Here is a 13829-nt window from a genome sequence, read left to right as displayed (position 1 = left end):
TGACCCACCCTCCCACTGTCTAGCCCTGCTGGGCAGAAGGCAAGAAAGTCAAACCAAAAAGCCCAGACCTCGACTAGTGTCTGTGCGGGGTCCTCCTGGCTGCCAGGCTCTCACTTCCCCTCGGCCCACTTCCCAGTCTTGCAGAAGACCAGAGGAGGGAAGGTGGGATGGTGATGGTGAAAGAGGAAGGACGGGGGAAAGAGGCCCCTCGGTTTGTCGGTTAAGGTTGGGGGTGAGGTTCACTGTGGGTTCAGAACTGGAACCCTGAAAAATACTGAGTTAGCTTGTCCCCCTCCAGGTCAATATAGCCCAAGAAACTTAGAGGGCTGGAGAGATGGCTTAGCGGTTAAGGCGCCTGCCTGAAAAGCCTAAGGACCCAAGTTTGATTCCCTTGTGCCCACGTAAGACAGATGCACAAGATGGTACATGTGTCTGGAGTTTGTTTATTTACAGTGGCTAAAGGTCCTGGCCTGCCAATTCTCATTCCCTCTCTCTCTGTGTGTGTGTGTGTGTGTGTGTGTGTGTGTGTGTCTGTCTGTCTGTCTGTCTGTCTGTCTCTCAAATCATATTTCAGAAAAAAAGTTTTAAAGGTAGAAACTGGAGACCCAGAAAGATGAGGGCAAGAGTGGACCTGCAGAAGGATGGGTGGACAACACAGGAGGGTTACAAGAAAGTCTGGTTGGAGAAGCTGGGAAACTCGTATGCCCACAAACATCTGAAACTCTACTTAAAAAAAAATTGTATTTTTATTTATTTATTAGAGATATAGAGAGGGAGAGAAAGACAGAGAGAGAGAGAATGGGCGCGCCAGGGCCTCTAGCCACTGCAAACGAACTCCAGATGCATGCGCCACCATATGCATCTGACTAACATGGGACCTGGCAAATCAAACCTGGGTCCTTAGGCTTCGCAGGCATGTGCCTTAACCGCTGAGCCATCTCTCCAGTCTGAAACTCACTATTTTTTAAATCCTTTATTTATTTATTTATTTTTATTAACAACTTCCATGATTATAAAAAATACCCCATGGTAATACCCTCCCTCCCCCCACTTACCCCTTTGAAACTCCACTCGCCGTCACGCCCCCTCCCCATTTCAATCAGTCTGTCTTTTATTTTGATGCCATGATCTTTTCCTCCTCTTATGATGGTCTTGTGTAGGTAGTGTCAGGCACTGTGAGGTCATGGATATCCAGGCCATTTTGTGTCTGCAGGGAGCACGTTGTAAGGAGTCCTACCCTTCCTTTGGCTCTTACATTCTTTCTGCCACCTCTTACGCATTAGACCCTGGAAACTCACTATTTTTAAATGGAATTAATTCTTTGACCCCTAGTCCCAAGACTAGTCCTCCTCCCATGTCCCCTGTCTTTCTTGTGGGTCCTGGAAATGGGGCCTCTGTATGCTACACACGCATTCCACCACTGCGCATGCGGCGCGCGTGCGTGTGGAGGCCCGAGGCTGACATGGGCTGTCGCTTCTATGGCTCTCCATCTTGTTGGCTGAGGCAGGGCCTCTCACTGAGCTGAGTACATGATGCAGCTAGTCCAGGTACTCGGATGGCCCCGGGAATGCCGTCTTTGCCTCCTGAGCACCGAGATGACAGACACGCCCAGCCATGTGCGGCATTAATGTGGGCTTTGGGATCCAAACTCGGGTCCTCATGCTTGCAGCACACGCACTTTACCAACTGAGCCATCTCCTCAGCCTTTTTTGCATCGTGGTGTGTGTGTGTGTATCTAAGTGTGCATGTGTGTGGGTGCACATCACAGTATGCATGTGGAGGTCAGAGGACTAACTTGGAGAGCCCGTCCTCACCTTCCACTTTGTTTGAGACAAAGTCTCTCTCTCTTTCTCTCTCCCTTATTTATTTGAGAGAGCGAAAGAGCAGAGAGAGGGAGAGAAAGAATAAGCATCCCAGGGCCTCCAGCCATTGGAAATGAACGCCCCCTTGTGCATTTGGCTTATGAGGTCCTGGGGAGTCCTTTAGCTTTGCAGGCAAATGACTTAGCCGCTATGCCATCTCTCCAGACACCCTCCCACCCGCTTTCAGTGAATGCTGGATCAGCTGGCTCACCTGAGCTTCACTACCCCCTGACTGCCTCCTGTCACCATAGGCACGTGAGGATTACAAATATGTGGAGCCGGGTGTGGTGGTGCATGCCTTTAACCGCAGCACTCAGGAGGCAGAGGTAGGAGGATTGACATGAGTTTGAGGCCACCCTGAGACTACATAGTGAGTTCCAGGTCAGCCTGGACCAGAGTGAGACCCTACCTTGAAACCACCCCCCCCCCAAAAAAAAAAAACAAAACAGTGGGATTCTTGCATCTGGCTTCACATGGGCTCTGGGGAACTCTGGCCATCAGGTTTTTGCAGCAAATACTTCTGACCACTGAATCATCTCCTTCATCCTTGTTTTGATTTTTGTTTTGTGTTTTGTTTTTTGAGGTAGGGTCTCGCTCTAGTCCAGGTTGACCTGGAATTCACTATGTAGTCTCAGGGTGGCCTTGAACTCACAGTGATCCTCCTACCTCTGCCTCCTGAGTGCTGGGATCAAAGGCGTGTGCCACCACGCCTGGCTCCTGAGCTAAGTTTGAATGATGAGTGAGCGTGGGAGACAGCTAGAGGCAAGCCGAATGTGGTAGTGCACACCTTTAATCCCAGCACTCGGGAGGCAGAGGTAGGAGGATCGCCGTGAGTTTGAGGCCACCCTGAGACTACATAGTGAATTCCAGGTCAGCCTGGACTAGAGTGAAACCCTACCTCGAAAAACAAAAAACCCAAAGAATCCAAATAAGGGGCTGGAGAGATGGCTTAGTGGTTAAGGCACTTGCCTGCAAAAACTAAGAACCCATAGGACTCATGTTCTTTATCTCTCTCTCTCTCTCAATCTCTCTCTCAAAAAAAAAAAAAGTCCAAATAAGCCACTCTGACCTCAAACCCCTGGTGCCCCGATGAGACTTACAATGACCTGAACCTCTAGTCCTCTGGGAGGGAGTTCTAAGGGCATACGACCCACCACTGTGCCTGGCTTTATGCAGTTGTGGAGATGGAACCTAGGGCTTCATACATGATAGGCAAACACTCTACCAACTGAACCCTATTCTCAGCCCCTGAGCTAAACGGTTTTGTTTTGTTTTGTTTTTGGAGGTAGGGTCTCACTCCAGCCCAGGTTGACCTGGAACTCACTCTGTAGTCCCAGGCTGGACTCAAACTCACTGCTGTCCTCCTATCTCTGCCTGCTGAGTGCTGGTATTAAAGGTGTGCACCACCACGCCCGGCTTCTCACTGTACTTCTCATCTCTTACTAGTGGCTATGCCTCCGAACAGAACGACTCCATTCCACAACAACCTTTAACTGCCCTCCCCAGCTCCTTCCCCATCTGTAATGGAATGTTGATTGGCCCCATCAAGTACAGGTTACCACATCTGGCCTGGGCTCCGGGGCTCCTGGGCTCATGAGTGCAAATGGCCTTGACATGTCTGGATGCCTGAATTCCAGTGCACTTCTCCCCATCCTCAGCTCTGACATTCTTCCTGTCCCACTTTCTTTGGCTCCCTGAGTCCTGGAGGGGATGAAGTGTGTGTCTCATTTAGGGCTGAGCATTCGTCACTCACTTATTTTTCAACACTCAACCAGTTTTGATTCTCTGTATTGACCACCTCCCACTGCCAAAGAAAATAAAAGCTTTTTGGATCTGGGCTGAGAGCAGAACTGATGTACCTTGGCCGGGAGGTGAAACGGGTGGAGGAAGGGCCAAAACTCTTTTTTGTTGTTGTTGTTTGTTTGTTTGCACACACCACCATGCCCGGCTTCTCTCTGCCTCTTTATCTCTCACTCTCTCAAATAAATGAATAAATAAAATATATTAATAAATTTTTAAAAATTAAAAAGTAAAGTTAAAAAAAATAAGCCGGGTTTGGTGGCGCACACCTTTAATCCCAGTACTAGGGAAGCAGAGGTAGGAGGATTGCAGTGAGTTCGAGGCCACCCTGAGACTACTGAGTGAATTCCAGGCCAGCCTGAGCCAGAGTGAGACCCTACCTCGAAAAACCAAAAAAAAAAAAAAAAAAAAAAAGGGCTGGAGAGATGGCTTAGCGGTTAAGCGCTTGCCTGTGAAGCCTAAGGACCCTGGTTCGAGGCTTGATTCTCCAGGACCCACGTTAGCCAGATGCACAAGGGGGCGCACGCGTCTGGAGTTCGTTTGCAGAGGCTGGAGGCCCTGGCGCGCCCACTCCCCCTCCCCCTGCCTCTTTCTCTGTCACTGTCAAATAAATAAATAAAAATAAATAAATAAATAAATAAATAAATAAATAAATAAATAAAGGCATGCGCCACCATGTACTCTTTAAAAAATAAGGCCTAGGGCTCATAAAAAAAAAAAAAAAAGGCAGAGAGAGAGAGAGAGAGAGAGAGAGAGAGAGAATGGGCATGCCAGGGCCTCCAGCCACTGCAAACGAACTCCAGACACATGTGCCACCTTATGCATCTGGCTTACATGGGTCTTGGAGAATTGAACCAAGGTCCTTTGGCTTTGCAGGCAAATGCCTTAACCATTAAGCCATCTCTCCAGTCCAACGGTAGGTATCTTTTTTTTGTTTTTTGTCTACAAATTTATTGGACGTAATCTGTTTAGTGCAAATAGTTATTTAAACTTATTTTTTGCTCTAGCAGCTTTCATTTCTCTTTAAAAATACCCAAAAATGTTTTTTCAAATCACATACTTTGATCATTTTATAAACACAGAGAAACAGGACCTGAGTCTACCTTTCAAGTCTTCATCACTTTTATGAGAAATAATTATTCAGTGCATATTTCTCATTTCCATTCAGACAGATGATACGGCCTCACTGGTGGTGCCGACACTGGTCTACCTGATAGCACCCTGTATCCCTAGTTAACTCCCCTCACACTAGAGGAGGTCAAAAGAAAAGCCCACATCTGAGATGGAAAGTAAAAAGAAAAGTTAATGCCACTGACTCTTAAATGTCTCACGTCCTTGTAACTGGCCATTACTGCTCTTTTCCACCTCTCTAAGTCACCCTGTCAGCAACTCTCACTTATCACAGAAAACTCTGACCTTCCTACATTCACAGCAGATAGGAAACACTTAGCTGCATACATTTTAATGAAAAATAATGTGAAATTTCTCAAACTTTCATGTAATGTTAAATCACTTAGATATGTCTAGATTGTTTTAGTTTTTGTAGACTATATAATCCACTGGCCAAAGTTCCTAGTCATGAAGGTAAGAGGCAAAAGGCAGATGACTCTGGAGCCTGGCAATTCTATTGAAGGCCACAGATGCCACAGAAAATGCCCTGGGAAGGGAATCAGAATGAGTCTCTGATCTCACTTTTATTTGCTTTCCAGTGTCAATGTCCATATCTGTCACAGTCTACGTAACAGGCACCGCTGTGAGCTTCCACCTACTTTTTCCTCGGTTCTCTCCTGCTTCACTTTGCTTACTCACTGCGTTACGGAGAGACTTCTCCCCATAGACACAACTTATACCATGAATGTGCTTATGCTTTTCTGTCTCCTTCCAGGCATGGCAAAGACACAATGCAGTAATGGCCACAAGCTAAGAGACTCTAAGTCCAGTTCCCCTCCATCCTGGTAATGCCATCTGTGGAGGGGGGGAGCAGTAAGTGATGGGAGGAACAGGAGGCCTTTACCAGTGTGGAGACTACTGTGCACCAGCTGCTGTACTGTGTGAAGCCAAGGGCCCACAAAGTCCAGTCCACGTGCATATTAGTGTCCACATATTAGTTTAATTGGTCTTTTTTTCAATTTTTATTCATTTAGCAAAATTTAAGTCTTAAATGCACAAAGAGATGCTCAGTAATGTTAGTTTAGGGAAAATATTCAAAACTTCAGAAATGACTTCACCAGTTTAAAAACCATATCGACTTTCTGCTCACATTCCAAGTTGGTAGACACTCCCATGAAAAACGTAAACACAGTAAGACATGGGTCATGACCAACTCAGCTCAACGTCAGCTTTACAGCCTCTGAGCACCCTAGCAGATCTTCAGCTTCATCTGAGGGTACACTATAGTGATGATTCCAGCCAGGGAGGACACCAGACCTCCAAGTCCAATGATGCCAGGATTGGACTTACAGATCCCTAGCTGGTTCAAAGGGATCAGGATGTCACAGAAGTTCTTCACTGTGTCCAGAAGCAAGGGAGGATGCCGCTTCAGAGATCGGAGTGAGAGTAGGAGAAAGGACTGGAGCCAGGCAGTTTCTTCATCAACCACACTGTAGCCAAGAGGATCCTGGGATGATTTCTCTACCTTCACCTTGTCATGTGCCACCTGTCCCCTCTGCAGGGTGATTTCATACAGATCTCTGACCAGGCTCAGAAGAAGAAAATAGTGGTAGTGGCCGCGGACCACACTTGCCATTTCTCTCTGCTGTTGCCAGAGGTCAGACCTACATTCTTCACCCAGAGGACAGCATCACAGATGAAATAAACAACACGGTTCAGGTTGGCTAATGTTAGGCATAAGCGAGGCACGGGGTCAGTGGCCTGGATACTCTGCTCAGTTGCCTGGATGGCATGGACCACATTCCCTAGTCTGAACCATTTACGGCCAGTGCTCACACGGGACTGCAGTTTCTTGAGCTTCATTACCACCTCCTCTCTGCCAGCTTTAGGCTCTAACAAATATCTAAGCAATATGCATGTGTATTGAGTGGCTCTGAAAAGCCGGTCGCGGCCTTGGGTCTGGTTGGTAAAGCTGATGAAGGCGTCCATGGTGCCCAGCCCGAGGCTGCGTGGCGCCCCCACCGGCTCACCCGTGGGTCCTGGGGTGGGGGGAGCCGTGTGGGTCCCTGGGGAACCAACTCGGGCTCTGCGAAACTGCAGGGTGGGCGGGACTGGCTCTCTCGGCCCATGTGGTGGGGGGGACACACTCCTTCGGGCCAGCGGGCTCAGTAGGTATCTTATATTGGCATAATTAAGAACTGAGCTGGAGAGATGGCTCAGCGGGTAAAGTGCTTACCCTCAACCAGCTTTTTTTTTTTTTTTTTTTTCTTTTTCAAGGTAGGGTCTCACTCTAGCCCAGGGTAACCTGGAATTCACTATGTAGTCTCAGCCTGGCCTTGAACTTACAGTGATCCTCCTACCTAAGTAAGACCCTACCTCAAACAAAACAAACAAATAAAAAAAGTAAAGAAATAAAAACAGGTGGTAAACTGAATTGGCCAAAAATTTGTTGATTCCTGCTTTATGGAACCAATTTAGCAATTTTTTTTTTCATTTTTTGCTTGTTTTCTTTTTCCCTTGGTTTTTTTCAAGGTAGTGTCTCGCTCTAGGCCAGGCTGACCTGGAATTCACTCAGTAGTCTCAGAGTGGGCCTTGAACTCACAGTGATCCTCCTACCTCTGCCTTCTGCCTCCTGAGTGCTGGGATTGAAGGTGTGTGCCACCACTCCTGGATTCTTACTTAGTTTTTTGGGGGCGGGGAGGAGGGAAGAGTTGTTGAGACTGGATCTCACTCTGTAGCTCAGACTGGCTGGTGTTTGCTACGTAAACCAGACCAACCTTGAACTTAAGATCCTCCTGGCCCGCTCCTCCGTGGTGAGATGACGGGCGTGCACCACCCAGCTTACAGGTACATCGTGTATCTGTCTAACTTTCTTCCCTCCTGGACTCTGCACTCTCCTTGGAGCAGAGCTGCAAGTGTCTCTGGGTCTGGAGCACAGAAGCCACTCAGAACAAACTCATGGGGAGACGGGACAATGGCATGATAGAGCCTGTGAGAACCCTCAGGCTGAACATGCCTCACTTCCCACTTTTATTTATTTTTACTATATTTTTAATTTTTTATGCCCATGTGCATGAGAGAGAATTGGTGTGCCACTGGGCCAGAGAGATGGCTTAGCAGTTAAGGCGCTTGCCTGTGAAGCCTAAGGACCCATGTTTTACTCTCCAGGTCCCACGGAAGCCAGACACACAAGGTGACACAAGCACGTGAGGTGACACATGTGCCCGACATAGCACACACGTCTGGAGTCCAGTTGTAGTGACTGGAGGCTCCGGCACAGTGATTCTCTCTCTCTCGCCGTATATATATGGGTAGCTGGAAAAAGAAAGAAAGAAAAAAGAAAGCTAGCTGGCAGGGACGAAGCGACCAGCTCAGTTCCATCTATGACTTGCAATTGAATATTTCCTGCTTTCTGCCTTGTTTTAGCAGGAGGAGTTTGAGACAGTCTTTTATTTTGGGGGCTGGAGAGATGGCTTAGCGGTTAAGCGCTTGCCTATGAAGCCTAAGGACCCTGGTTCGAGGCTCAGTTCCCCAGGACCCACGTAAGCCAGGTGCACAATGTGGCACATGCATCTGGAGCTCGTTTGCCGTGGCTGAAGGCCCCGGCGCACCCATTCTCTCTCTATCTATCTGCCTCTTTCTGTGTCTGTTGCTCTCAAATAAATAAAAATAAATAAACACAAAAAATTTTATTTTTATTTATTTATGAGGGGGCCATGCTAGGGCCTCTGGCCACTGTAAACAAACTCCAGATGCATGTGCCACCATGTTCATCTGGCTTATGTGGGTTCTGATGAATTTAACCCGGATCTGAAGGTTTTGCAGGCAAGTGCCCTAATCACGAAGCCATCTCTCCAGCCCTCATTTACTTTTTTTTCTTTTTATTTTTTTTCTCAATTTTTATTAACATTTTCCATGATTATAAAAAATATCCCATGGTAATACCCTCCCTCTCTACTTTCCCCTTTGAAATTCCATTCTCCATCATATCCCCTCCCCATCTCAATCAGTCTCTCTTTTATTTTGATGTCATGGTCTTTCCCTCCTGTTATGATGGTCTTGTGTAGGTAGTATCAGGCACTAAGAGGTCATGGATATCCAGGCCATTTTATGTCTGGAGGAAGCACGTTGTAAGGAGTCCTACCCTTCCTTTGGCTCTTCCATTCTTTCTGCCACCTCTTCCTCAATGGACCCTAAGCCTTGGAAGGTGTGATTGAGATGTTACTCAGTACTCCAGTCACTTCTTTCCAGCACTATGATACCTTCTGAGTCATACCAAAGTCAATGCCATCTGAAAAGAGAAGATTCTCTACCCAAAGTGAGAGTAGCATTAATATAAGGGTATAAATATTAAGAGAAGTGCTTACTGGGCAGTTTGATAAGCATAGTATATACATTTTCCCAGACATCAGCAGATGTTACACCCCTAGGGCTCATGACTACCCATTATAAGTTTTCAGTATCAGGGATGTGTTCCTCCCCATGGAGCAGGCCTCTAGTCCAGTTGGAAGGCAGTTCGTTTCCACCATGACAGATGTGCCACTATTGCACCTGTTGGCTCATTTGGCCTGGCTGGCCAATTATAAGGCTTGCAGTGTCCACTGTTGAGTATCTTCACTGGTGGTATCTCTTTCTCCCATTGAACTACATGTAGAATGGCTTCTTCCAGCTTTCTGTCAGCTTTTTTTTTTTTTTTCTCAAGGTAGGATCTCACTCTAGCCCAAGCTGATCTGGAATTCACTATGGAGTCTTAGAGTGGCCTTGAACTCACTGCGATCCTCCTACCTCTGCCTCCCAAGTGCTGGGATTAAAGGCATGCACCACCAGTGCCAGCATAGGTACTGAGGATTTGAATCTGGGTTGGCAGACTTTGCCAGCAAGCATCTTTAACCATTAAGCCATTTTCCCAGCCTTAGAGTTTCTTTTACCCCCTGGTCTTGGGCTGGAAAGATGGCACAGTGGTTAAGGTATTTGCCTGCAAAGCCTAAGGACCCAGGCTCAATTCCCCAGTACCCAAGTAAAGCCAGGTGTACAAGATGATGCATGCATCTGGAGTTTGTTTGCAGTATCTAGAGACCCTGGCATACTCATTCTCTCCCTCTCCTTCTCCCTTTGTCTCTTTCTTTCTCTTATTTATAAATAAGAAGATTAAATATTTTAGAACCTTTTGACCCTTTGAAGATTGGCCCAGCTGGGTGTGGTGGCTCCTTCCTGTAATGCCAGCACTGGGACAGTTGAGGCACGGAGTCGGAGTCAAGCCCTGTCTGAGAGAGAGAGAAGGCTTGATGCTGCCGCCATGACTCACAGCTCTCAGGCTGATGTCGCAGGAGGCTCACCATGCAGAGGGGAAGGAAACTGCTTGGGTTTCAGGAAGGAGAAAGGAACAACTCTGGAGTAAGTAGCTGGGGAATTTCAACAGAGAAGTCTGAACTTCACCGAACTTCAGTAGCCAAGACAAAATGACCAAAGGCAGGGAAGGAAGTGGCTGAGGTTGGGTAACTGGGGAGTTTCTTACTCTATCAGTCTGGTATGGTAGGAGGTGTTACACTTCCAGCTGGAAGCCTCGCTGCCCACCAGCAAAGCCTGCTCTTTGAGAGAGTTAGACTTCCTTCACTAGAGAGAACACTGAAGACGAGACTAGAAACCTCAGGTAAGCATATCTCCCTCTCTCTCTCTCTCTCTCTCTCTCTCTTAATTTTTTGTTTTTGTTTTTGTTTTTTCGAGGTAGGGTCTCACTCTAGTTCAGGTTGACCTGGAATTTACTATGTAGTCTCAGGGTAGCCTCAAACTTGTGGTAATCCTACCTTTGCCTCCCAAGTGCTGGGATTACACCACCATGCCAGCTTCTCTCCTTAAATTTTTATTTATTTATTTTGAGAAAAACAGAGAAGAGGACAGAGTGGCCTTTATCACTGCAAACAAATTCCAGATGCATGCACTACTTTGTGTGTCTGTCTTTACATAGGTACTTGGGAATTGAACTCAGTTTGGCAGGCCTTGTAAGCAAGTGCCTTTAACCACTGAACCATCTACCCAACTGCTGAGCATGTCTCTTGTACGTGTGCTTTTAGTTTCTTAGTTCCCTCTTTCAGGTGATTAGAGAAACTGAGGACAGGAGATGCATGGTGGCATTTGGAAGACAGAGGCAAGAGGATCCGTGCTGGAGAGATAGCTTAGCAGTTAAGGTACTTGCTTGCGAAGCCTAAGGACCCATGTTCGACTCTCCAGGTCCTATGTAAGCCAGAAGCACAAAGTGAGGCAAGCACACAAGGTCGCACCGGTGCACAAGGTGGCACTCATGTCTGGAGTTAGATTGCAGTGTCTGGAAGCCGTGGCACACCTCTCTCCCTCGCTCTCTCTCTCTCTCATTTAAAAAAAAAATACATACACACACACACACACACACACACACACACACACACACACAGGCTGGAGAGATGGCTTAGCGGTTAAGCTCTTGCCTGTGAAGCCTAAGGACCCGGGTTGGAGTCTCGATTCCCCAGGACCCATGTTAGCCAGATGCACAAGGGGGCGCACACATCTGGAGTTCGTGGCTGGAGTCCCTGGCGAGCCCATTCTCTCTCTCTATCTGCCTCTTTCTCTCTCTGTCACTCTCACATAAATAAATAAAAATAAAATTTTTTAAATTACCAAAAAAATGAAAGAAAGCTGGGCTTGGTGGCACACGCCTTTAATACCAGCACTTGGGAGGTAGAGGTAGGAGGATCGCTGTGAGTTCGAGGCCAGCCTGAGAGTACAGAGTGAATTCCAGGTCAGCCTGGGCTATAACAAGACCCTTCCTCAAATAAATAAATAAATAAATGAGAGAGAGAGAGAGAGAGAGAGAGAGAGAGAGAGAGAGAGATATCTTTGCGAATGAGAAAGAAGGGAGACTGGCTAAGGAGTTGAAATGTCTGGCAGTGGCTTTCAAGGGCGGCGAGTCAAGTCAAATTACAGGAGCAGAGTAGGTGTTGGGGCCCAGAACTGTTCCAGAGATTTACGCTGGGATTTTTCACTTCCTCTCCCTCTTCGGGCCCCTGCCCCATTCAGCCTCCATCATGTGGAACACCACGGATGCCAACTTCTCCTGCTACCACGAGTCCGTGCTGGGCTATCGTTACTTCGCAGTTAGCTGGGGGATTATGGTGGCCGTGACGGGCGCTGTGGGCAACGTGCTCACCCTGCTGGCCTTGGCTATCCGACCCAAGCTCCGGACGCGCTTCAACCTGCTCATCGCCAACCTGACCCTGGCGGACCTACTGTACTGCGTCCTCCTGCAGCCCTTCTCAGTGGACACCTACCTGCACCTGCGCTGGCGCACGGGCGCCACCTTCTGCAGGGTATTCGGACTGTTGCTGTTTGCCTCCAACTCCGTCTCCATCCTCACCCTGTGCCTCATCGCCCTGGGCCGCTACCTGCTCATCGCCCACCCCAAGCGCTTTCCCCAAGTTTTCAGCGCCAAGGGGATAGCGATGGCCCTGGTGGGCACCTGGGCCGTGGGTGTGGGCAGCTTCGTCCCCTTGTGGCGGGTGTTCGTCTTGGTGCCTGTGGTCTGCACCTGCAGCTTTGACCGCATGCGAGGTCGGCCCTACACCACGGTCCTCTTGGGCATCTACTTTGTGCTGGGCCTCAGCAGCGTGGGCGTCTTCTACTGCCTCATCCACCGGCAGGTGAGGCAAGCAGCTCGGGCACTGAACCGGTACGGGCTGCAGCAGGCCAGCGTCCACTCCAGCCACGTGGCCGGGACCGACGAGGCCGTGCCTGGCCGCTTCCAGGAGCTGGACAGTGGGCTGGCTTCAAGGGGGACCAGTGAAGGTATTTCCTCTGAGCCGGTCAGTGCCGCGACCACCCAGACCCTGGAAGGGGACTCATCCGAAGCTGGGGATCTGGACAGCAAGAAGGCAGCTGCGCAGAACCTTCCGGAAGGAGGTGCCAAGGCCACGGCGCCTAAGGGAGCCCGGAGGACTCAGGACTCCCCGTCAGAGTTTGGGAAGGTGACTCGGATGTGTTTCGCAGTGTTCCTGTGCTTTACGCTCAGCTACATCCCCTTCCTGCTGCTCAACATCCTGGACGCCCGGGCCCAGGCTCCGCGGGTGGTCCACATGGTGGCCGCCAACCTCACCTGGCTCAACGGCTGCATCAACCCGGTGCTCTACGCGGCCATGAACCGCCAGTTCCGCCAAGCCTACGGCAGCATCCTCAACCGAGGGCCCCAGAGCTTCCGGAGGCTCCGGTAGAACCAGCGGAGACCAGAGACAGCCTGACCTGCTCAGGAGGGACTGGGGCCTAGACGACCTCCACATTCCCCACACTGTTCCCAGCCCTGGACCACCTGGCCAGTGCGCTGATCACTAATAAATGCACGGAGGGCTTGGCTGGCTCAGGTGTGGTCTGTGAGGAGAAGGAACATAGTAGCCGAGGCTTTGGGGTGACCTGTGGCAGAACAGGGCCAGAGGACAGCTGGTTAGGGACAGACCGAGCCTGTGGCCGAGGGAGGGCTTCAGGTTGTGAGGTTGTTGGAGAGGACTGTCGCGGGCTCTTCCTGTCTCGACCCTCTCATGGGTGTGTGGCATGCCTGCATCTATGTGTGTTTGTATGTGTGTGGGTGCAAGTGTGTGCACAGGTACATAGGTGCACAAGTTAACTTTGGGTGTGTCTTCCTAGATGGATCACACCCACCCCATCCTGATTTTTGTTGTTGTTTTGTATTTTCTAGATAGAGTCTTTCTCTAACCCAGGCTGCCCTCGAATTCACTATGTAGTCTCAGGCTGGCCTCAAACTCATAGCAATACTTCTATCTCTGCTGCCCTAGTGCTGGGATTAAAGGTGTGCACCACCATGCCCGGCTTATTTGTTTTTTTTTTTATTTATTTATTTTTCCGAGGTAGTTTCACTCTAGTCCAGGCTGACCTGAAATTCACTCTGTATTTTCAGGGTGGCCTCGACCTCATGGCAATCCTTCTACCTCTGCCTCCCAAGTGCTGGGATTAAAGGTGTGTGCCACCACGCCCTGCTTAGTACTTTATTTTAAAAATAATTTATTTGTTTGAAAGTAG

At 48.8% G+C, this 13829-nt stretch overlaps 1 protein-coding gene and 1 pseudogene across 1 annotated transcript; one reads left to right on the top strand and one right to left on the bottom strand.

Moving 5' to 3' along the window:
* Positions 1–6004: 6004 nt before the first annotated feature.
* On the bottom strand, positions 6005–6761 carry LOC101596363 (annotated as a pseudogene).
* Positions 6762–10334: 3573 nt separating this feature from the next.
* Gpr84 (G protein-coupled receptor 84) lies at positions 10335–13073 on the top strand. The gene is made up of 2 exons (XM_004650463.2): positions 10335–10422; positions 11823–13073. The coding sequence occupies exon 2, from the start codon at positions 11831–11833 to the stop codon at positions 13007–13009; it is 1179 nt and encodes a 392-aa protein (XP_004650520.1). The 5' UTR covers positions 10335–10422; positions 11823–11830; the 3' UTR covers positions 13010–13073.
* The last annotated feature ends 756 nt before the right edge of the window (positions 13074–13829 follow it).

The sequence above is a fragment of the Jaculus jaculus genome, chromosome 6, assembly GCF_020740685.1.
Source record: "Jaculus jaculus isolate mJacJac1 chromosome 6, mJacJac1.mat.Y.cur, whole genome shotgun sequence".
Lineage (NCBI taxonomy): Eukaryota > Metazoa > Chordata > Mammalia > Rodentia > Dipodidae > Jaculus > Jaculus jaculus.
Note: the sequence above shows the minus strand (reverse complement) of the source record. Positions and strands in the feature narration are given on the sequence as shown.

Coding starts and splice junctions, on each gene's coding strand:
- Gpr84 (XM_004650463.2), top strand. CDS start 11,831: ATGTGGAACACCACGGATGCCAACTTCTCCTGCTACCACGAGTCCGTG.